This window comes from Athene noctua, chromosome Z (assembly GCF_965140245.1).
Source record: "Athene noctua chromosome Z, bAthNoc1.hap1.1, whole genome shotgun sequence".
NCBI lineage: Eukaryota > Metazoa > Chordata > Aves > Strigiformes > Strigidae > Athene > Athene noctua.
This window is the reverse complement of record NC_134077.1, coordinates 12,171,481-12,196,208: the sequence shown is the minus strand read 5'-3', so window position 1 is coordinate 12,196,208 and position 24,728 is coordinate 12,171,481. Positions and strand designations below refer to the sequence as shown.

Below are 24,728 nucleotides of genomic sequence, written 5' to 3'. Positions count from 1 at the left end.
CAGTGCTGAGTCCCCTCCGCTCCAGCACGTGCTGACCAGGTGCTGGATCAACGATCTGGGCTCCTACGTGACCGTCTCAGCGATCAATGGGAAAGGTGACCGCCGGCTCCTACCACACAGCCGTGACTGCCACCATGGATGAGATGCAGGTGTCCCCACTGCAGGGGTCCCAGCACCGCATGAACCAGAAGAGGCAGCCCACCTTCGGCTTCACTGTCACCTGGAGTGGGGAATGAACAAAGAGGAGGCAGAGACATTCACACACTTACTGGTGTGATGGAGACACGCTGGGAGGGCTCCTATGACTGTAGTGTTGGAAGGAGGGATACAGGCTCTTTAGGAAGGACAGGCAGGGGAGACGAGAAGGGGGTGTCACCCTCGATGTCAGTGACAGCTGGAGTGCAGGGAGCTCTGCCTGGGGATGGGTGAGGAGCCAACCAAGAGCTGATGGGTCAGGATTAAAGGGAAGGCAGGGACAGATGTTATAGTGGAGGGTCTGCTACAGGCCACGAGCAGAAGAGGGCCCCTATAGATGGATAGGAGCAGCCTCATGTTCACAGGCCTGGTCCTCATGAGGGACTTCAACCACCTCAGTATCTCTTGGAGGGGCAACGGTGCAGGGCACAGGCAATCCAGAAGGTTCTTGGAGTGTGTAGCTGATAACTTCCTTCTCCAAGTGATAGAGGAGCCAACAAACAGACAGGCTATGCTGGACCTTGTTCTCACCAAAAAGGAGTGTCTGGTGAGGAGTGTGAAGCTCAAGGACAGCCTTGGCTGCAGTGACTGTGAAATGGTGGAGTGCAAGATCCTTCGGGCAGCGAGGAAGGTGCACAGCCAGCTCACTGCCCTGGGCTACAGCAGAGCAGACTTCAGCCTCTTCAGGGATCTGCTTGCCAGAGAATCTTGGGAGGGAAAATGGCCCCAAGAAAGCTGGATGGTATTCAAGAATCACCTCCTCCAAGCTCAGGAGCAATGCATCCCAACAATGAGGAATTCAGGCCAAAACACCAGGATGACTGCATGGGTGAACAAGGAGCTCCTGGACAAGCTCAGACGCAAAAGGGAAGCCTACAGAGGGTGGAAGCAAGGGCAGGTAGCCTGGGGGGAATACAGAGAAAACGTCTGGGTAGCCAGGGATCAGGTTAGGAAGGGCAAAGCTCTGACAGAATTAGATCTGGACAGGGATGTCAACAAGGATATTCTGGGTTTATGTGTTGGGGGTTTTGGTAGTGGGGAAGGGGGCTACAGTGGTGGCCCCTGTGAGAATCTTCTCAAAGCTCCCCCTGCTCCAACTCAGACCCAACTCTGGCCAAGGCCGAGCCAATTCGCGATACTGGTTGCACCTCTGCGATAACGTATTTAAGAAGCGAAACCTCAGAGGGGATTGGGACTTGTGAGGAAGTGCTAGAAGGACACCTCTGCGAACACCGAGGTCACTGGAAGAAAGGGGGGGAGGTGTGCTGGAGCAGAGACCCCTCCTGTACCCCACAGCGAGATGGCCAGGGTCACCCTGTCCAGGGTAGAGCAGAGGCCGACCTGTGGCCTGTGGAGGAACCCACACTGGAGCAGGCGGCTGCGCTTAGAGGAGACCAGGACTCTGAGGGCAGAAGCAGCCTCCACTGCTGCAGTTCAGCACTGGGAGAACAGTAATACGGATGTGACTCACACCAGAGCAGCAGAGGAAAGGCAGCATCCTGTGGGGAGGACTCATGACAGAGAAAACTCGCGGAGGAGTCATGAGAGGGGAGACATGGAGAGCAGGGGGAGAAATGCAGAGGAGTGCTTCCCCACCAGGAGGAAAGAGGAGTAGACTGATCAAAAACTCCCCATGCACTGCCCCTGCACTGCTGGAGGAGGAGGAGGTAGAGATATCAGGAACAAAACTGATCCTGGGAAGAAGAGAGAGCGGGGGGGAGATATTTTTAAGATGTGGTAATGATTCTCACTGTTCCCACTCTGTGTATTAAGTAATGTTATTTTCCTTCCCCTAAGGAGCCTGTCTTTTGCCCATGATCATAATGGATGAGCCACCCCTCCTGCTCTTATTTCAGTTCCTGAGCCTTTTGCTTTATTTTCTCCTTCCACATGCTGGAGGTAAAAGTGAGTGAATGGCTGCGTGGTGCTCGGTTGTCCTCTAGTCTCAAACCACAACAAAGGGCAACAAGAAGAGCTTCTATAATTACGTTGACCATAAAAGGAAGACTAGAAAAAATGTGGAACCTTGGTGGTTACCCGGTGTATAGAGAAGGCTGAGGTACTCAACAATTTTTTGCCTCAGTCTTCACTGTCAAGGGCTTCAGCCACACTCCTCCCCTGTGAAGTCAGGCTGAGAGAGGTGGAGCTGTTCAGCCTGGAGACGAGAAGGCTCTGAGGGCCTTCCAGTACAGAAAAGGGGCTACAGGAAAGGAGGGGAGGGCATCTCTATCAGGGAGTGTAGGGATAGGACAAAACATAATGGTTTTAAACTGAAAGAGGGTAGGTTTAGATTAAATATTAGGAAGCAATCCTTTACTGTGAGGGTGGTGAGACACTGGCACAGGTTTCCCAGAGAAGCTGTGGCTGCCCCCTCCCTGGCAGTGTTCAAGGCCAGGCTGGACGGGACTTTGAGCAACCTGGGCTAGTGGAAGGTGTCCCTGCCCATGGCAGGGGGGTGGGACTGGATGATCTTTAAGGTCCCTTACAACACAAACCATTCTGTGGTTCTATGATCCTGGGGTACACTGGGGTTAAGGCTGCTTGGCACCCCTATGCACACTGGACATGGCAGTGGGGTGACACATGGGTGGCAGAAGGGACAACAGACCCCAAGAAGGGTTTTCCCCTGCTGAGCAGTCAACAACCTGCAGGAGCCGGGGCCTCCCCATGAGGTGCCATGGAAGCGTCAGCAGGTGCTTTGGGGACTGTCTGCCTGCAACCACCCTCTCATACAGCTGACAACTGCAAATTTGGAACCACCCAGATTGCACAATGTCCTGGCATGAGCTGTAACCCGCAGCCCCGGCAGCAATAAAAAGGCGAGAGAGCAGGCACATCCTCAGAGCCCTGCGAGGAGCACATCCCCAGGTACGCCAGCTGTCTGCCCTCTGCAGAGATGGTGCGAGTGACTCCCTTCCTCCTGGTGCTCAGACTGGCCCTGGTGGCTCACGGCCTCTCTGAAAAAGAGTAACAGCAGGTCTGGGATGTACAGGTCAAGGGGGTCTGCGGCTTCAGGTGTGCCTGCTCCTGTCACCCTGCCTGTGCCTGGGCTGTGCTGCAGCACCAAGTCAGTCCCCTCCGTTCCAGTGTGTGCTGACCGGGCAACGGAAAAACGACCTGGGCCCCAACATGACCACTGGGGAATTGCAAGGAAATGGAGCCTTCAGTGGCACCTACCTAACGGCCGTGTCAATGAGCCCAGAGAAAATCCTGGAGTCACCGCTTCTGGGGTCCCAGCAACACACAAACCTTTGGCTTCACTGTAAACTGGACCTTTACAGGTGCTTCTCCTTTCCAAGCCTCTGCAGTGTCTCCAGAATTGCCTTGCCGTCCCTGTGCTGTCTCCAGATTCCCTGGATCTTCCTGTGACGTCCCCAGCTTTCCCTTGCATGTCCTGCTGTGTCCCCAGAGCTCCCCCACCCTTCCTGTGATGTCCCTGGTGCTCTTCTGCCCTTCCCTGCAGTACCCTTGATGATCTCCTGTGGTGTTCCCAGTGCTCCCCCATCCCCTTGGGTGTCCCTGATGTTTCCTTCCCCTGTCCTTGACCCTGGAGCTCTTTGGCTGGTGTCACCTCCCAGTCCCAGGGCACAGAGGATGTTTCTCCACCTTTCTCCTTGGCCCAGGTCTGGCTGCAGCCCTGCTGAGTGTGGACCATCATCCTGGGAGGATGGAGGAGCTCCTTGGCCATACCAGTGTGCAATGTTTATCATTGAGGGGGCTGACAGCTGTGGCTGTGCTGTCCCTGGAGGTAATGTTGGTCACCTACCACTGATATGGGGGGTGCCCAGCACCCCCAGCTCTGCCCTGCCCTGCCCTGCCCCGGGAGGGAGAGGTGCTGGCACAGCTGGTGCCCATGGCATGGTCCCAGCTGCCGTGCGGAGGGGCCATGCCAGCCCCAGTCACACGGGGCACACGTCCCACTGCCCAGGCGGGTTGGAGTGGCATCGTGGCTTGGTGCTGCCCAGATCATCTCACCTTGTCCCCAGCGTGACCTGCAGCGTCTGTGGAGGAACAAACTGGGCTCCGACATGACACTCATTTTGGTAGTGCAATTCTTACCCCTCCCCGCCCCACCATGTTAGGCTGCTTGGTGCTGGGTGTGATTCCACCCTCATCCCCCAAGCTATACACCAATCTGTGGAGATAAGGACTGATAGTGTTAACGAGCCTGGCTCCTGTCCCTCCTGATTGCTCAGAAATGGTTATAACTGCCCATCATCTCCTAAGGGCCTGGCACCTGTGCCTGGGATGTTGTCAAAAGGGAACAATAACAGGGTTGCACATTCATCAAATTCTTGTGCAACTTCCGGAAGGCAGTAGAAGGTATTTGACAAAAGTGAATTATCTTGGACCATATAAACTGCGATCACAAGGGAGACCCTTTGAGCTCTTCTGGATCGCAGGGTGCCCATGACCAGCATCTCCCCTGAGCTGGGACGCCTCTCGGGTACCCAACTCCTTAAATTGTCATCTGCTCCAGATGGAAGGCCAGGGCAAATTCCACCTGCTGGAGTCTTAATTATCGCCTGTTGAGGAATGCCAAGGCATTGTGAGTATTTGCTCTAAACTTGAGAGGGAAATTTTTCTTTGAGCTAGCTTCTCTTCCACCTGTTCTTTCTCTGTTGGTGTGTGGGTACCTACTTCATTCCACTGGATCCAAATACTTTTGTTTCTGTGTGTGTGTTTGTACGTTTTGTGTATGTGCATGTATATATGTATAAATTAAGGTACTGTTAAGTAAGTTAGTATGAATCTTGTCATTTTAGAAACTGTAAATTAGTCGCTTTTATTTCTTTCAACATTTCTGGATTATTTTGTATTGATAAATTGCTGTTAGTTATTAATAAAACTAGATTTCCTGCTAAATCATCACCATGTCAATACTTTCAGCTGTGACACTCATTTTCCCAACCTATTTTCCCTCCTCATCAGGAAGCACTGGCCCATAAAGTTGCTAGTGGTGTCTCTAGAGATGGGGCAGGAGGTGGAGCCCCTGTTCCCCAAACTGTCCCTGGTCGCACAGGGGACAGACAGATGTGTTGTAGAAGTATAAACGAACAAAAATTTATTAAAAGACAAACCAACAATGTTTCTCATACACTATGCTGCTCAGAACCTAAGTTTTGCTTTATAAGCAGGTTCACCATTGCTATAAACAAATTTACAGTTGCTTAGCTCTAAGATAGAACTACTGTATTGTTCAGATTTCTGACCAACAGGATGGTGATCTGAAACCATGGTCTACAAAGTACCTATTTCTGTGTCCTTTAGGTGAATTTAGCTCATTCTGATATGAAAACCACACCTCTCTAAGCTGAAGATACCCATCTCTGTATGAAATCCTTCACCTTTGAGCATGTGTATACTGTGGTAGTGAGTATATTACAGGTAGATACTGTGACTTTAAATGAAAGTGAGGAATAAATCTTGCCAATAGATGATATTGTGATAAAATACCAACCAGTTGTGATGTATAGAGGAGTGCGCTTGTGTGTTCAGGATCAAATAAATATGGTGTGTGTGCTGCCCACTTTGTATGAAGAGCACCCTTTTCTGCACGGAACTGTAAAAAATACAAGTATCTTGACTCCCTGTATTAATTGGCTCTTTGCAGACCAAGTGAAGAACTCTGGTTTTGGGACAACATTCTGGTGACCCCGATGGGACAGCCATCATGCCTTGCCTGGATTCTCTTGCCACACCTGGCAGCAGAGAATAGGACTGGACAGAACTTCAGTGCACACTCACTTGTTGTTTGGGGGTTTCTCTGCGCCCCCTTCAGTATTGGGCAGTGAGTGACTCAAAGCTGCAACACTGAAGAGATATTTGTGAATATTATCTTATTTAAATTTACTTCCACAGAAAATTAGTAAGTATTTCCTGCATGCAGACACTGGCAAGGGATGTCTTCATAGACTAATGGTGTCAGAGCTGAGTGTGCGCTGGGGTAGGCTGTGGAGGGGGGCACAAGACTGTATTTGGATAGGATGGGGTCCTGCTAATCCACGATTCCTTGCTGTAGACCTTTGGGGTGTATTTTGAAAAATTGGAATAAGTTTGGCGGGGACCCAGTGACTAAAGAGAAAATGAGAAATTGTAACCAATGGTGCCCAAATTATAAATTGGATAATGGTGGAAAATGGCCAGAGAATGGATCTTTACAATTTAGTGCAATATTGCAACTGTTGTTATTTTGCCATTGACTGGGGAAATGGGATGAGGTTCCATATTTCAATGCATTTATGACTTTATATAGGGAATGAGATATTCAGAAGAAATGTAAATTAGGGGATATGGTTATGCCACGTTTAGATCAAAAGGAGGTTAAGCAAGGAGTAATTTGTTGGGGGTGGAAGAACAGAAAAATGTACAAATGTTGGTCCCTTCTTCTCTGTCTCCATACAATATGGGGGAAAGTAAAATAGAGAGAAAACAGGAAAGTGAGGAAAATAAAAAAACCACATGGGAAGCAAAGGGTTTAGTCCTATTGCCAGTCATACTAGGGGACAGACCCAGCCAATAATTGAGGCAACTTATAGACAAGCAGTGGGTGCTGAGGGCACACTGATCTTTGTACATGTGCCATTCACCACCTCTGACTCCTCGAACAGGAAACAAATGTTGGGACTTATAGGGAAAATCCTGAAGGAATGCATCAGCTCTTGGAAACTGTTATGCTGACTCACAACCCAAATTGGTGCAATAGGTAGGCATTATTGAATACCTTCCTTTCAGCAGAAGGAAAAGGAATGATTTTAGAAAAAGCTGGGGTAGAAGAGAAAAAAAGAAACAGAACCAGAAACCCTCATCAGTATTTACCCCTGAAGGAGGATACTGATTGGAACCTGAATATGGTATATGTGAAGAAGAAATTAAAACATCAGCCAACTGATATTTTATGGAATCCAGCATGGGGACCCTAAGCCAAAAAAATTATCTAAATTGTATGAGGTCAAACAAGGACATGATGAAAATCTCTCTGATTTTTATGAAAGGCCATGTAAAACAGCCAAGAAATGGACAGACTTAAACCCAGAGGCTGATATGAACCACATGTTATGTATGAGCCAAGCATGGCAGGATATTAGGAGGAAGCTGCAAAGGTGGATGGGGCAGAGGGAATGTCCATTTCACAGTTAGCTGAGATTGCTTATATATAGGGAGGAAAGGAGAGAAAGAAAGGGTCAGGCAAAAATGAAGCTACAGGCTTCTCTCCTGGCTGCAGCAGTATAGATAGATGATGGGGAGGAACTTGCTGGAGGGAGTGAAAAGGTAGAAATTAAAATGAAAAGGGTCCAGAAATGCAAAACCCTCCTTTACATCCTAATCAGCTTGCTATATGCAGGCAACAAGGACATTGGAAGGAGTGTCCCTCAGGAGGGAGGAAGGAAAATCCAGAAGATGTTCTCGTAGCGGTCCTATGGGGGTCAGACTGAATAAAGCAAACTGGAATGGCAGGGATAGGGAAGTGTATAGAAGCCTTCTCAACTGACTCTGTTAAGCCCTGTCAAAACGGGAAATGAAACAACAGACTTTTTAATAGATAGTGGAGTAAAGCATTCAGTAGTAACCAGTTGTAAAGGACCATTTAGTAAAATTATAATACCAGTTGTTGGGGCAACAGGAAAAAGAACTTTGTGGCCATTTTTGCAACCTATGGAATGTACAATTGGAGATACTAAATTGACTCATAAATTTCTTTATATGCCAGAATGCCCCCTCTCTTTGTTAGGATGAGATTTAGTATGCAAATTAAATACTCAAGTAACTTTCTGAGAATTCTGTACAGCTACGTATTGCTAAAGAAACAGCGTGGAAGGCTCTGGTCTGCTTGCTGGCAGGCAATACTTCAGGAGAACCTGAAAACAGTATCCCAGATATGATATGGCACGTGGTAGTCCCTCTGGTGTGGGCATTGAAGAAACCAAGCAAAGCAAAGGATGTAACCCTGATTAAAACAGAACTGAAGCCAGGAGTTAAACTGGTCAGGGTAAATCAATACCCCATTAGATTGGAGGCACAAAAAGGACTAGAACCCTTGGTAAATATTTTTATGCACTATGGACTGCTTAGAGAATGTCAGTCTGAGTTTACGCTCCCACCTTAGTGGTAAGGAAGCCCCACATTCAAAAATAGACTGGCTCAGGATTTAAGAGCTATAAATCGCATATCCTACTGTAGCAAATCCTTAGACCCTGCTAGCTGCTGTACCTAAATCTAACACTTACGTTACTGGTTTGTGTTAAAGGATGGCTTCTTTTGTATCCCAGTGGCCAAGCAATCTTCACTTTTGAATGAGAAAGCCCCTCAACAGGAAGAAAAGTGCAATTTTGCTGGATAGTACTCCCGCAAGGATTTAAAAACAGTCCTACTCTATTCGGTAACGTATTGCCAACAGAGTTCAAACAATGGCAAGGTAACAATGATCATGTTATTTTACTGCAATATGTAGATGATCCGTTAATAGGAGCTGACACAGAAGAGGACTGCGTAGAGGCCATGATCAGTCTACTGAATTATTTGGGACTAGCAGGGTACAGAGTTTCCCAGAAAAAGGCACAAATAGCAAAAGAAAAAGTATAACACTCAGGCTTCGAGGTGTCAAAAGGACAAAGAGAACTTGGCCTAGAAATGCAAGTTTCAAAGTTGTGTCAGGAAACAGCTAAAATAAATAGATGTTTTACCCGTTGCGCTGATGAGAATTAAAATTACCCCTTGGGCTAGAGAAGGGGTGAATCCTTTTGAAATACTGTATGGAAAACCATACCCAGTCAACACTATAGGAGATAGAAGTGACCAAATGCATGTGAGAAGGGAATAAATGTCAAAAAATTATTTGCTGTCTCTTTTGCGCATATTATCCTTTCTGCGTAGGTATCTCAGTCAATGAGCCCTTCTACATCTGGACTCCCCAGTACGTAATTTCTGACCTAGGGACTTGGTGTATGTATGATCTTAGAACCATTAACTGAAAAGTGGAAAGAACCATACATGATACTATTAATCAACTATACTGTGTTGAATACAGGAGGAATCAGTTTCTGGATCCACCATATACAAGTGGAGCAAGCTTATCTGTCGGAATCTAGAGAGAAAGAAAAATTTAAAATGATAGCTGTGGGACCAATCCAATTCTATTCTTCTTCCAAGTTACAGAATCTACTCTGTTCTTTCAGAAATGTGATCAAGCACAGAACGTAGGAGAAAATCTAGCCAGATATACTGTTAACATGTATTCTTTTTGATTATCTGAAAGAATTTCAGTACAAGATGAGACTTATGAGAGCTTGGATAAACTTCACAAGCATCAAAGCAGGGAATTGTTGTAAAAGGACAAAACAGCAAAAATTTATTAAAAGACAAACCAACAATGTTTCTCATACACTATGCTGCTCAGAATCTAAGTTTTGCTTTATAAGGAGGTTCACCATTGCTATAAACAAATTTACAGTTGCTTAGCTCTAAGATAGAACTACTGTATTGTTCAGATTTCTGACCAACAGGATGGTGATCTGAAACCATGGTCTACAAAGTACCTATTTCTGTGTCCTTTAGGTGAACTTAGCTCATTCTGATATGAAAACCACACCTCTCTAAGCTGAAGTTACCCATCTCTGTATGAAATCCTTCACCTTTGAGCATGTGTATACTGTGGTAGATTGTGACTTTAAATGAGTAAGGAATAAATCTTGCCAATAGATGATATTGTGATAAAATATCAACCAGTTGTGATGTATAGAGGAGTGCGCTTGTGTGTTCAGGATCAAATAAATATGGTGTGTGTTTGTAACTGGGTGTGCTGCCCACTTTGTATGAAGAGCACCCTTTTCTGCACGGAACTGTAATAAATACAAGTATCTTGACTCCCTGTGTTAATCGGCTCTTTGCAGACCAAGTGAAGAACTCTGGTTTTGTGACAACAGAAAAATGGGGAGTCGTGAGGACAGGGTGAGGGTAGGTGTGTGGGCACGGCTGGCCGTCTGCAGTGGCTAGAGGGATTTGGGAGACAGAGGAAGCAAACCTGCCCTGACAGCAACAGGAAACGTCGAGGGCATTGTGGGCCGGAGGTGGACAGTGCTGGTCACATGGACCAGGAGAGAGCAAAGGGGCAGCAAATGTCGGGGCAGGACCAAACCAGGCTGGGCTGTTGGTGCAGGGGAACAGGACGGCTGTTGGGGCAGCAAGGATGGGCTGAATGGGAAGCGGGGCTGGGATGGGGGATGTTTGGGACAGCTGATGAGCACGGCTTGGAGGGCGGTGGCCGTGCCACTGTCATAGCTGGCTTTCTGTAATACCCTCATGGTGCTGGTGACAGCCACAGTGCATGTTTGGGGAGGGTGAATGTGAGAACAATCCCAGTGTGGTCAGAGCAGGGCCAAGGATGTCAGTGTGCAACGTGGCTGCATAGAGGGGCTGTGTGGAAGACAGGGGTGAGGATGAGGATTCAGGGGTGAGGATAAGGGTGCATGGGTGGCTACTGAGTGAAAGTCGGACCACCAGACACACCAGCCAGTTGGGCGTGGTCAGTACAGTCTTACCCTGGACAGGCTCTGCTTTGTGTTCCTTCCAGGAGTGCAGGGGGCTGAGAGCAGCCCCAGAACCTGGCAGGGAAGGAGGGAGAGGAGCAGAGGTTGAGGAAGACTGGGGAAAGGTGGGTACACTGCGAGAGGAAGAGGATGGTGGACAGGCCCTAAGAATTTCTCCTGGCACTGTGTGCTTGCTGCCTCAAAGTCCCTGCCCCTTCTGACAGTCTCTTCCCCCAGCAGCCTGGCAGCACCCTCCTTAGAGCCCTTCATGTGTCTCCCTGCCTGCCTAGCTTCTCCCCAGGGTGCTTGGGGGCACCTGAGTGAGGAGCTGAGTGTTACGGATTAAGGAACTTGTCGATTAGAAATTTCATGAGTTGCTGAAGTGATGAATGAGCGAGTTCACGTGTTAGATGGGTGCGTGCAAAGGGCATTGAGCCCTTGTTTCATGTGTTTACTTGTTTTCTGTCCTAATAAGCTGATAAAATAAAGTTTAATGTCCAGGTGACGTTGTCCTGTGAATATGAGCATCCAAAAGGAGCCTTATCCTGTTCCACAATCCGGCTGATCGATTGACAGCCAGCTAGAGAGAAATGCATGCATATGTACATACAGACAGCAGGAATCCCTCCAGTGTCTCCCCACGGAGTCTACCCAGCACCTGTCCCTGGAGCTCCAGATTACTACTGCATGTGTAGCTCCGCTATTTATTCAAAAATCTATTATTACGTTTCCTATTTTAGCGGGAGATAACAGCACAGCACAGGACATCATGGTACAGAACAGCACAGCAGAGCACATAACAGCACAGCGCAGAGCGGCACAGCACGGCACGGCAGAGCACAGCGCGGCACAGCCAGGGCGCGCAGCCCCTCACCCGGTCACCCTGCGCCGGGCAGGGCAGGGCAGGGCAGGGCCGGAGCGGGCAGGTGCCCCAGGCTGCCCTCACCTTCCTGGCAGCAGCGGCGCGGGGGCCGAGCAGGGCCAGGCCGAGCAGGAGGCAGCAGCCCAGGCTCCCCATGGTGTCCGGGACACGGGGGGCTCACGGCAGTGGACACACGCCGGGCCTCGGCGACGGTGAGAGGCCATGGGATGCCGTGGGGGGACGGGGGAACGCGGGCACTGCGCCCTGACACCACAGGACAGGGCGGGTGTTTGCAGCAAAGCTGTGTTGGGAGGGGGGGGGGACAGCCGCGGAGCTGCCACCAGCCCCGGAACCCCCATGCTGTCACCGTCACTGCTGCTGCGGGTCCGGGCGGGTGAACGTGTTGATGCCAACTCTGCAGGGACAGAGGGAGGAGATGGAGACATAAGGGTGGGAAATGCAGCCTTGGACGGGGCAAACACATGCTCCCAGGCCAAATGCCAACTTAGACCCATCCCCCCCCCCCCCGGCATTTACACCTTGGCGGGACCCCCGTGGAGGCCGTGCACGGGCACCCCATCCTCGGTCACCCCCACCCTGGCAGCAGCTCTGCGGGGTGCTGAGCACCACGGGGTGGGAGAGCCCCAACCCCTCTGGGGATGCACAGGGGACCTGTGCAGGGCAGGGACAGGGGGCTTACAAGGTGGCACTCCAGTTGTTATTGACACTGTCTGCATGTAACCACAGGAGCCACATGGTGTTCAAAACCTCCTTTCCCTCATCATCCACAAAGCACTGGCCCGTGAAGACAGTAATGGAGTCTGTGGGAACAGGGCAGGAGGTGGAGAGGAGCGTGGCCAGGGCTGCAGGTCAGTGCCGAGCCGCCAGCACAGGGGACATCAAAAGGAGGGTGAGTGACGTCTTGGGACACCACAGTGGAGCACAATGGATCTATGGGGACATCACAGGAAGGGCAGTGGAACTCTGAGGACACCACAGGAGTTGCAGAGGGAACTGGGGACACCACAGGAAGATCCAGGGTGTCTGGAGACAGCACAGGGACGGCAAGGCAATTCTGGAGACACTGCAGAGGCTTGGAAAGGAGAAGCACCTGTAAAGGTCCAGTTTACAATGAAGCCAAAGGTGGGCTGGTTTGTGTGTTGCTGGGACCCCAAGATCTTACTTGGGCTCATTGACACGGCCGTTAGGTAGGTGCCACTGAAGGCTCCATTTCTTTGCAATTCCCCAGTGGTCACGTTGGAGCCCAGGTCGTTTTTCCATTGCCCGGTCAGCACACACTGGAACAGAGGGGACTGACTTGGTGCTGCAGCACAGCCCAGGCACAGGCAGGGTGACAGGAGCAGGCACACCTGAAGCCGCAGACCCTCTGCCCCGTGCATCCCAGACCTGCCGTTACCTTTCTGTCAGAGAGGCCGTGAGCCACCAGGGCCAGGCTGAGCACCAGGAGGAAGGGAGTCACTCGCACCATCTCTGCAGAGGGCAGACAGCTGGCGTACCTGGGGATGTGCTCCTTGCAGGGCTCTGAGGATGTGCCTGCTCTCTCGCCTTTTTATTGCTGCCGGGGCTGCGGGTTACAGCTCATGCCAGGACATTGTGCAATCTGGGTGGTTCCAAATTTGCAGTTGTCAGCTGTATGAGAGGGTGGTTGCAGGCAGACAGTCCCCAAAGCACCTGCTGACGCTTCCATGGCACCTCATGGGGAGGCCCCGGCTCCTGCAGGTTGTTGACTGCTCAGCAGGGGAAAACCCTTCTTGGGGTCTGTTGTCCCTTCTGCCACCCATGTGTCACCCCACTGCCATGTCCAGTGTGCATAGGGGTGCAGTCAAATTAGATCACCTAGTTCCAACCCCCCTGCCATGGGCAGGGTCACCTTCCACTAGCCCAGGTTGCTCAAAGCCCCGTCCAGCCTGGCCTTGAACACTGCCAGGGAGGGGGCAGCCACAGCTTCTCCGGGCAACATGTCCCAGTGACTCACCACCCTCACACAATATAGAATATCTTACTCATATCTAATCTAAACCTACCCTCTTTCAGTTTAAAACCATTATTTTTCGTTCTATCCATACACTCCCTGATAAACAGACCCTCCGCCCCTTTAAGTACTGGAAGGCCGCTATAAGGTCACCCCGAGCCTTCTCTTCTCCAGGCTGAACAACCCCAACTCTCTCAGACTCTCCACATAAGGGATGTTCTCTAGACCCTGATCATTTTTGTGGCCTCCTCTGGACCTGCTCAAGCAGGTCCATGTCTTTCTTACTGCAGGTGGGGTCTCACAAGAGCAGAATAGAGGGGGAGAATCACCTCTCCCGAACTTCTAGCCACACTCTCTTGATGCAGCCCAAGACACAATTGTCTTTCTGAGCTGCAAGCACACATTACCTACTCATAGTCAGTTTTTCATCCACCAATAGTTCCAAGTCTCTCTCCACAAGTCTGCTCTCAATCCACTCATTGCCCAGCTGGTATTTAGGCTTGGGATTGCCCCGACCCATGTGCAGGACATGTACCTGGCTTGTTAAACTTCATGAGGTCTGCACAGGTCCACCTCTCCATTCTTTCTGGGTCCCTCTGGATGGCACATCCCTTCCCTTCAGTGTGTCGACACAGCTTGGTGTCGATGGCAACCTTGCTGCGGGTGCACTCGATCCCACTTTTCCAGTTGACAACAAAGATGTTCAACAGTGCTGGTCCCAACACCGACCCCTGAGGAACACCACTCATCACTGCTCTCCACTCAGACATTGAGCTGTTGACCGCAAATCTTTAAGCATGAACATCCAGCCCATTCCTTATCCACCAAGTGGGCCATCCATCAAATCCATTTTAGAGACAAGGATGTCGTGCAGGACAGTGTCAAATGCTTTGCACAGGTCCAGGTAGATGACATCAGTTGCTCTTCCCTTATCAACCAACGCTGTAACCCTGTTGTAGAAGACTACCAAATTCATCAGGCACGATTTGCCCTTAGTGAAGCCATGTTGTCTGTCACCAATCCCCTCCTTATTTTCCATGGGCAGTAGCGTAGTTTCCAGGAGGATCTGATCCATGACCTTACCAGGCACAGAGATGTTGTTCCCTGGATCTTCAGTTTTTTCCTTTTTAAAAATGGGGGTTTTGTTTCCCCTTTTCCAGTCAGTGGGAACTTGACCAGACTGCCATGACTTCTCAAATATGATGGATAGTGGCTTAGACACTTCATTTGCAATTTCTCTCACAATGTAGAACGCATCTCAGCAGGTCCCATGGACTTGTCACCTTCAAGTCTCTTAGATGATCTTGAACCTGATCTTCTCCTACAGTGGACTCTGCTTCATTCTCCCAGTCCCAAACACTGCCTTGTGCATGTGGGCAGTGTGGCTGGAGCCCTTCCTGGTGAAGACTGAGGCAAAAAAGTCATTAAGTATGTCAGTGTTCTCCATGTCCCAGGTAAGCAGGGCTCCTGTTTCCTTCCACAGAGGGCATGCTTTTTCCCTAGTCTTCCTTTTAACACCAACATACCTATGGAAGCTTTTCTTGTTGACTTCATTTACATCCCTGGATAGATCTAATTCTGTCAGAGCTTTGCCCTTCCTAACCTGATCCCTGGCTACCCAGACGTTTTCTCTGTATTCCCCCCAGGCTACCTGCCCTTGCTTCCACCCTCTGTAGGCTTCCCTTTTGTGTCTGAGCTTGTCCAGGAGCTCCTTGTTCACCCATGCAGTCATCCTGGTGTTTTGGCCTGAATTCCTCATTGTTGGGATGCATTGCTCCTGAGCTTGGAGGAGGTGATTCTTGAATACCATCCAGCTTTCTTGGGGCCATTTTCCCTCCCAAGATTCTCTGGCAAGCAGATCCCTGAAGAGGCTGAAGTCTGCTCTGCTGTAGCCCAGGGCAGTGAGCTGGCTGTGCACCTTCCTCGCTGCCCGAAGGATCTTGCACTCCACCATTTCACAGTCACTGCAGCCAAGGCTGTCCTTGAGCTTCACACTCCTCACCAGACACTCCTTTTTGGTGAGAACAAGGTCCAGCATAGCCCGTCTGTTTGTTGGCTCCTCTATCACTTGGAGATGAAGTTATCAGTTACACACTCCAAGAACCTTCTGGATTGCCTGTGCCCTGCACCGTTGCCCCTCCAAGAGATACTGAGGTGGTTGAAGTCCCTCATGAGGACCAGGCCTGTGAACATGAGGCTGCTCCTATCCATCTATAGGGGCCCTCTTCTGCTCGTGGCCTGTAGCAGACCCTCCACTATAACATCTGTCCCTGCCTTCCCTTTAATCCTGACCCATCAGCTCTTGGTTGGCTCCTCACCCATCCCCAGGCAGAGCTCCCTGCACTCCAGCTGTCACTGACATCGAGGGTGACACCCCCTTCTCGTCTCCCCTGCCTGTCCTTCCTAAAGAGCCTGTATCCCTCCTTCCAACACTACAGTCATAGGAGCCCTCCCAGCGTGTCTCCATCACACCAGTAAGTGTGTGCATGTCTCTGCCTCCTCTTGTTCATTCCCCACTCCAGGTGACAGTGAAGCCAAAGGTGGGCTGCCTCTTCTGGTTCATGCGGTGCTGGGACCCCTGCAGTGGGGACACCTGCATCTCATCCATGGTGGCAGTCACGGCTGTGTGGTAGGAGCCGGCGGTCACCTTTCCCATTGATCGCTGAGACGGCCACGTAGGAGCCCAGGTCATTGATCCAGCACCCAGTCAGCACATGCTGGTGCTGGGGGGACTCAGCACCGGTGCTGCAGCACATCTGGCATGCAGAGAGGGCAGCAGGAGTGGGCACCCCTGAGAATTGCGGAGGGGAAGCTGGATGAGCCACAGGTGCCCCGTCCACCCAAGGGGATGTACTGCCAGGTGTGGTGAGCTCAGCCGTGGGCTGTGGAGGCAGATTGCAGCTGGGAGGGTGCCCCGACTCCCAGCCAGCCCCAGGAGGGTCTGAGGACCTGCCGAGGAGCTCCTCCCTCCTCCCAGGATGATGGCCCGTGCTCAGCAAGGCTGCAGCCAGAGCTGGGCCAAGGAGAAAGGCGGAGGAGCTGAGCAGGGTGTGCGGTCCTGACCAGGGGCTGGCAGGAGTGATGACCACATGGACATGGTGGAGGGAGCAGGAGCTATGGGACTTCATTTGTAAATGAAGTTGCAGGCTTGAAAATCACATTTATTCTTTTGTCATCGCTGCAGTGTGGCTGGGTACCAGGCTTTGCCTGTGCACACACCCCAGGCGAGCAGCCAGGGACTGCCTGGGTGACCTGGGAACTCCCCGGCTCCATCTGCTTAGGTGTGACAACAGCTGGACTGAGACAGATGTTGGGCACTTGAGCTGCTTGGTGTTGAGACATCTGCAAAGAGTCAGTAGGAACAGTCCCTGCAGAAAGGGTCGCACAGGACACATGTTGAGACATGTAAGTGCTGGAAGACCCGTGCAGCTGAGACTCCATCTCCATTCTGACAGTGACCAAGAGTTGGAGGGATTTACCCCATGCCAAGACCCCCAAAAATGTATTTCTCCTTTTTTAAGTGATACGCTGCTATGTGTGAGCACCTGTGCAACACAGACACGGCAGCGGCCACACGCTGTGCGTGATTGCAAGGGGCCTCCTGCCTCCTCCAGCTCCCCGAGCCCCTGAAGGTCGACAGTGAGTGGATGACCATGACCAAGGCGTGACATGCAGCAGCAACGGCTGGTTTTCCTCCCAGAGGAAGGTCTGCAGCGACACTGGAGGAGACCCCGCTGCTCAGCTTTGCCTTGCGGATGAGCCCGAGCTGGAAGGAGGCAAATAGAAACACCTTTGCAGCTCAGAGCAGAGCAGACACCAGCAGTGTGCGAAGCACTGCGAGCAGGTCGTGCAGCTGGGTAAAACCCAGAGCTGATGAATGCCCAGCGCCCACGGGGAAGCACCCTCAGCCACAGACACCCCAGGCACCTGTGGGCACCCCTGGCACATCACGTCCCATCACCCACCACCCCAAATCCAAGATGCTGGATGAGTCGCAGCATTGCTGGGTGCTTCATACAGGGACTGGCCTTGCCAACAGCTCTGCCAGCCCATGCCCACCGCATTCCTCAGTGGCAACGTGGCTGCCTGCTGGGCTTTGCAGACTGCTCAAACTGTGGTCAGCACTGCTGCCCTGCTGGAGCACCGCAGGACTGCTGCAGAGTCTGGGGGAGCCCTGTCCCGGGGAAATGTTGACAGGAAGGAAATGACCTGATTGGCAGAATCCCTTAGGAGATGGTCCTGAAGGGTATTGTGGTCCAGTAAGGCTGGGCACTCTTACAAGAAATTCTTAATGGCACAGGATAAGGTGGTGCCCAGATGTTGTAAGAGAAGCTGGTGACAGAGAAGACCACCCTGGCTGAACAAGGAGCTTTGGCTGCAACTCAGGGAGAAAATGAAAGTTTTCAGCCTTTGGAAGAAGGGGCTAGCCACTCACAGTGATTACAAAGAGGCTGTGAGGGTATGCAGAGCGGAAATCAGGAGGTCTAAAGCTCAGCTAGAAATTAATCTGGCTTCAGCAATCCAGGACAACAAGAAATGTTTCTGTAAGTATGTGAGCAGCAAAAGAAAGACAAGGGAGAGCCTCTATCCCCTGCTAGATGCAGGAGGAAGCATGGTGACAAGTAAAAGGCTGAGGTGCTTAATGCCTTCTTTGCCTCTGTCTTTAATAACAAGACTAGTTGTACTGAGGGAATCCAGCCTCCTCAGCCAGAAGTCAGAGACTAGGAGAACAACCCCGTTGCAATCCAGGAGGAGACAGTGACCTGCTGCATCACACAGACACACACAAGTCTATGGGACCGGATGGGATACACCCGAGGGTGCTGAAGGAGCTGGCTGGGGTGCTCACCAAGCTGCTTTCCATCATTTACCAGCAGTCCTGGCTGACCGGGGAGGTCCCGACAGATTGGAAATTGGCCAATATGACACCCATCTATAAGAAGGGTCGGAAGGATGATCTGGGAAATTACAGGCCTGTCAGCTTGACTTTGGTGCCCGGGAAGCTGATGGAGCAGCTCATCCTGAGTACCATCACACAACACATGAGGGACAACCAGATGCTCAGACCCAGTCAGCATGGGGTTATGAAAGGCAGGTCCTGCCTGACAAACCTCATCTCCTTCTATGACAGGGCGACCTGCTTATTGGATGAAGGAAAGGCTGTGGATGTAGCTTACCTTGACTTTAGTAAGGCCTTTGACACCGTTTCCCACAGCATACCCCTGGCAAAACTGGCTGCTCGTGACTTGGACGGGCACAGGCTTTGCGGGGTAAAAAACTGTCTGGATTGCCGGGCCCAGAGAGTTGTGGTGAATGGAGTTAAATCCAGTTGGTGGCCGGTCATGAGTGGTGTCCCCCAGGGCTGGGTTTTCGGGCCACTCCTGTTTAACATCTTTATTGATGATCTAGACGAGGGGATCGAGTGCACCCTCAGTCAGTTTGCAGATGACACCCAGTTGGGTGGGAGTGTTGATCTGCTCGAGGGCAGGGAGGCTCTGCAGAGAGACCTGGACAGGCTGGAGCCATGGGCTGAGCCCAACTGGAGGAGTTTCACTGAGGGCAAATGCCGGGGGCTGCCCTTGGGCCACAACAACCCCCAGCCGTGCTACAGGCTTGGGGAGGAGTGGCTGGAGAGCTGCCAGTCAGAGAGGGACCTGGGGTGTTGATTGACAGCCGGCTGAACAGGAGCCAGCAGTGTGCCCAGGTGGCCAAGAAGGCCAATGGCATCCTGGCTTGTGTCAGCAATAGCGTGGCCAGCAGGGACAGGGAAGGGATCTGACCACTGTACTCGGCACTGGTGAGGCCGCCCCTCGATTCCTGTGTTCAGTTTTGGGCCCCTCACTACAAAAAGGACATTGAATGACTCGAGCGTGTCCAGAGAAGGGCAACGGAGCTGGTGCAGGGTCTGAAGCACAGGTTGTACGGGGAGCGGCTGAGGGAGCTGGGGGGGTTTAGTCTGGAGAAGAGGAGGCTGAGAGGAGACCTCATCACCCTCTACAGCTACCTGACAGGAGGGTGCAGAGAGCTGAGGATGAGTCTCTTTAACCAAGTATCCCCATCCCTGGAGGTGTTTAAGAGTCGCATTGACATAGCACTGAGGGATCTGGTGGGATTGGGAAGTGTCAGTGTGAGGTTAATGATTGGACTGGATGATCTTCAAGGTCTTTTCCAACCTAGATGATTCTGTGATTCTGTGAAAAAGCCAAGAGGATGCATGCAGTAAGGCTCAGCAGGACACCGTGTCACTGAGCTGTCCATGCTTTAGTTTGAGAGCAGAGTTCTGTAGTCCTTGTGCCACCACCTTTCCTGATTCTTGCTGTGACAAGAAGCAGCCCCTGCTGTTGTAGTTCAGCACTGGAAGAAATGCAACACATGGAGGTGACCCACAGCTGAGCATCTCGAGAAGATGCATCCCCTGGGGATGACCCACAATGAAGAAAGTTGATGGCGGATGGTCTCCCATGAGAGGGATGCCATGTGGAGCTGAGGGAAGAATGCAGAAGAGTGCTTCCCCCCACCTTGCAGGAAGAAGCGGTGGATGACTGCATCCTCCAGCCCCTGCCCCTGAACCAGTCAGGGAGAAGGTGGAAGCAGCAGGAAAAAAACTGAGCCCAGTGTGGCAGGTGCATCCACCCAATGAGAGCAGAGCTTCTTGGCTGCTGAAGGGCAGCAGCTCGGGGCTGCCGTTGTTCTCGGGGCCTCGTGGTAACTGGGGCCTTTGGGCAATGGGAGCCGCTATCGACTACAGGTCAGATTGGGCCTGGGTATCAGTGGAGTCCCCTGGGGGGGCCATTTGGAGCTTGTCCTCTGGAGGAGCAGCTGCGGTCGAGGACTCTCCCCTTGGGTCAGGATGCTGCCCAAGGAAACTCCTTGAGGTGCCTTGGGTTGGGACGCTGCCCTGAGCAGGTCCTCGAGATTGAGAGCCCTCAATTGTCAGGTGAGTGCTAAGAGCATTTTGGGTTGCCATTAAGCCCTACTTTGTAAAGAGTTTTGGGTTGCTGTTAAACCCCAGGGAGTGGGGATTTGCTCTGCGTTCTGGGTTGTTGTTAAACCCTAGAAAGCAGTTCTGTTCTCCTCTCACAGACATTCGAATTTGTAATTTACAGAGAGCTAGGTAACTGCGCTAATAATAATTTAAAAAAAAAAAAATTTGGTGCCTGGTTTTTTATTTTAGAGCTGCGTAACACCCAGAAAGAAGGGAGGGGTGGGGGGAGGTGCTTTTATGATATGGTAACTCTTCTCACTATCCGATTACGTCTGTTAAGTGTTGTTATCCTTAGTGTTTTGAATTAAAGGGATACCTTTTTTCTTCCCCTAATGAGCCTGTGTTTTGCCTGTGACTGTGATGGGTAAGACATCTCTCCCTCTGCTTTTTGCTGGATTTGCTGGATGTCTGCTTTCCAATACATCACACACATTTCCATAGGAAGAGTTTAGCACAGGCAAGAAGGCACCTGCAGATGTATGAAGCCATGGTCAGGAAGAGGGATTGATTACCCAGTCCCCTCCCTATCCGACAGTCCCGTCCCTCCTCGCCCCCACAGCACCTCAGCCACGCACACTGTGTCCCGGGGAGGCAGAGCAGAGCTCGGCACGGCACATCATGGTACAGCACAGCGCAGAGCGGCACAGCACGGCACGGCAGAGCACAGCGCGGCACAGCCAGGGCGCGCAGCCCCTCACCCGGTCACCCTGCGCCGGGCAGGGCAGGGCAGGGCAGGGCCGGAGCGGGCAGGTGCCCCAGGCTGCCCTCACCTTCCTGGCAGCAGCGGCGCGGGGGCCGAGCAGGGCCAGGCCGAGCAGGAGGCAGCAGCCCAGGCTCCCCATGGTGTCCGGGACACGGGGGGCTCACGGCAGTGGACACACGCCGGGCCTCGGCGACGGTGAGAGGAGAGGCCATGGGATGCCGTGGGGGGACGGGGGAACGCGGGCACTGCGCCCTGACACCACAGGACAGGGCGGGTGTTTGCAGCAAAGCTTTATTGGGAGAAGCAGGTGAGGGGGCAGGAGATGGGGGAGCACCCCCGGAACTGCCACCAGCCTGGAAAGCCCCATGCTGTCACCATCACTGCTTCTGCCTGTCCAGGCGGGTGAAGGTGTTGGTGCCGATTCTGCAGGGACACAGAGGTAGGAGATGGAGACATAAGGGTGGGAAATACAGCCTTGGAGGGGGCAAACACATGCTCCCAGGCCAAATGCCAACCTTGCCCCATCTCCTCCCACAGCATTTACCCCCGGGGAGGCCAGGCACAAGCACCCTGTCCTCGGTCACCCCCACCCTGCGGGGTGCTGAGCATCATGGCGTGGGAGAGGCCCGAACCCTCTGGGGATGCACAGGGGACCTGTGCAGGGAAGGGAAAGGCGGCTTACAAGGTGGCGTTCCAGTTGTTCTGGACACTATCCGCATGTAACCGGAAGAGCCACATGGTCTTCAAAACCTCCTTTCCCTTGTCATCAATGAAGCACTGGCCCGTGAAGACACTGGTGGTGGCTGTGGGAACAGGGCAGGAGGTGGAGGGGAGCGTGGCCAGGGCTGCAGGTCAGTGCCAAGCCCCCAGCACAGGGGACAGGAGACCCGGGCTGTCCCTGCCCTCTGGGGACAGCAGTGATGGGGAAAGCAGGCAGGAGGGCTCAGAGGGCCTGGGGTCTCGCCTGGAGATGGGCAGGCAGCAGCAGGCTTCAGCCCCCAGCACATGCTCTGTGCCCTGGGACTGGGAGGTGACAGCAGCCAAGGAGCTCCAGGGTAAAGGACGGGAAGGAAACATCAGGGACACCCAAGGGGATGGGGGAGCACTGGGAACACCACAGGAGATCATCAAGGGTACTGCAGGGAAGGGCAGAAGAGCACCAGGGACATCACAGGAAGGGTGGGGGAGGTCTCGGGACACCACATTGATGGAAATGGGATCTGTTGGACAGCACAAGAAGGGCAGGGAAGGTCTGGGGACACCACAGGAGTTGCAGAGGGATCTGGGGACACCACAGGGAGATCCAGGGGGTCTGAAGACAGCACAGGGACGGCAAGGCAATTCTGGAGACACTGCAGAGGCTTGGAAAGGAGAAGCACCTGTAAAGGTCCAGTTGACAGTGAAGCCAAAGGTGGGCTGGTTTGTGTGTTGCTGGGACCCCAGAAGCGGTGACTCCAGGATTTTCTCTGGACTCATTGACACGGCCGTTAGGTAGGTGCCACTGAAGGCTCCATTTCTTTGCAATTCCCCAATGGTCATGTTGGAGCCCAGGTCGTTTTTCCATTGCCCGGTCAGCACACACTGGAACGGAGGGGACTGACTTGGTGCTGCAGCACAGCCCAGGCACAGGCAGGGTGACAGGAGCAGGCACACCTGGAGCCGCAGACCCTCTGCCCCGTGCATCCCAGACCTGCCGTTACCTTTCTGTCAGAGAGGCCGTGAGCCACCAGGGCCAGGCTGAGCACCAGGAGGAAGGGAGTCACTCGCACCATCTCTGCAGAGGGCAGACAGCTGGCGTACCTGGGGATGTGCTCCTCGCAGGGCTCTGAGGATGTGCCTGCTCTCTCGCCTTTTTATTGCTGCCGGGGCTGCGGGTTACAGCTCATGCCAGGACATTGTGCAATCTGGGTGGTTCCAAATTTGCAGTTGTCAGCTGTATGAGAGGGTGGTTGCAGGCAGACAGTCCCCAAAGCACCTGCTGACGCTTCCATGGCACCTCATGGGGAGGCCCCGGCTCCTGCAGGTTGTTGACTGCTCAGCAGGGGAAAACCCTTCTTGGGGTCTGTTGTCCCTTCTGCCACCCATGTGTCACCCCACTGCCATGTCCAGTGTGCATAGGGGTGCCAAGCAGCCTTAACCCCAGTGTACCCCAGGATCATAGAACCACAGAATGGTTTGTGTTGTAAGGGACCTTAAAGATCATCCAGTCCCACCCCCGTGCCATGGGCAGGGACACCTTCCACTAGCCCAGATTGCTCAAAGCCCCGTCCAGCCTGGCCTTGAACACTGCCAGGGAGGGGGCAGCCACAGCTTCTCCGGGCAACATGTCCCAGTGACTCACCACCCTCAGACAGTAAAGAATTTCTTCCTAATATCTAATATTAACATACCCTCTTTCAGTTTAAAACCATTATTTTTCGTTCTATCCCTACACCCCCTGATAAAGAGTCCCTCCCCATCTTTCCTGTAGCCCCTTTAAGTACTGGAAGCCGCTATAAGATCTCCCCAGAGCCTTCTCTTCTCCAGGCTGAACAACCCCAACTCTCAGACTGTCCTCATAAGGGCAGTTCTCCTGTCACCTGATCATTTTTGTGGCCTCCTCTGGACCTGCCTGAGCAGTTCCATGTCTTTCTTACTGCAGGTGGGGTCTCACAAGAGCAGAATAGAGGGGGAGAATCACCTCCCGCGACCTGCTGGCCACACTTCTCTTGATGCAGCCCAAGACACAATTGTCTTTCTGAGCTGCAAGCACACATTACCTACTCATAGTCAGTTTTTCATCCACCAATAGTTCCAAGTCTCTCTCCACAAGTCTGCTCTCAATCCACTCATTGCCCAGCTGGTATTTAGGCTTGGGATTGCCCCGACCCATGTGCAGGACATGTACCTGGCTTGTTAAACTTCATGAGGTCTGCACAGGTCCACCTCTCCATTCTTTCTGGGTCCCTCTGGATGGCACATCCCTTCCCTTCAGTGTGTCGACACAGCTTGGTGTCGATGGCAACCTTGCTGCGGGTGCACTCGATCCCACTTTTCCAGTTGACAACAAAGATGTTCAACAGTGCTGGTCCCAACACCGACCCCTGAGGAACACCACTCATCACTGCTCTCCACTCAGACATTGAGCTGTTGACCGCAAATCTTTAAGCATGAACATCCAGCCCATTCCTTATCCACCAAGTGGGCCATCCATCAAATCCATTTTAGAGACAAGGATGTCGTGCAGGACAGTGTCAAATGCTTTGCACAGGTCCAGGTAGATGACATCAGTTGCTCTTCCCTTATCAACCAACGCTGTAACCCTGTTGTAGAAGACTACCAAATTCATCAGGCACGATTTGCCCTTAGTGAAGCCATGTTGTCTGTCACCAATCCCCTCCTTATTTTCCATGGGCAGTAGCGTAGTTTCCAGGAGGATCTGATCCATGACCTTACCAGGCACAGAGATGTTGTTCCCTGGATCT

The 24,728-nt window shown here is 52.2% G+C and overlaps 2 protein-coding genes across 2 annotated transcripts; both read right to left on the bottom strand.

Annotated features, from left to right (window-relative positions):
* Positions 1-11,952: 11,952 nt before the first annotated feature.
* Positions 11,953-13,108, bottom strand: LOC141973622 (avidin-like). The gene is made up of 4 exons (XM_074932389.1): positions 13,001-13,108; positions 12,695-12,881; positions 12,284-12,404; positions 11,953-11,998 (listed from the first exon to the last, which is right to left on the bottom strand). The coding sequence occupies exons 1-4, from the start codon at positions 13,070-13,072 to the stop codon at positions 11,953-11,955; spliced, it is 426 nt and encodes a 141-aa protein (XP_074788490.1). The 5' UTR covers positions 13,073-13,108.
* Positions 13,109-21,641: 8,533 nt separating this feature from the next.
* On the bottom strand, positions 21,642-23,079 carry LOC141973608 (avidin-like). Its single transcript, XM_074932362.1, has 4 exons — positions 22,965-23,079; positions 22,644-22,845; positions 21,947-22,067; positions 21,642-21,687 (listed from the first exon to the last, which is right to left on the bottom strand). Exons 1-4 carry the CDS (start codon positions 23,034-23,036, stop codon positions 21,642-21,644), a joined length of 441 nt encoding a protein of 146 aa, XP_074788463.1. The 5' UTR covers positions 23,037-23,079.
* Between the last annotated feature and the right edge of the window lie 1,649 nt (positions 23,080-24,728).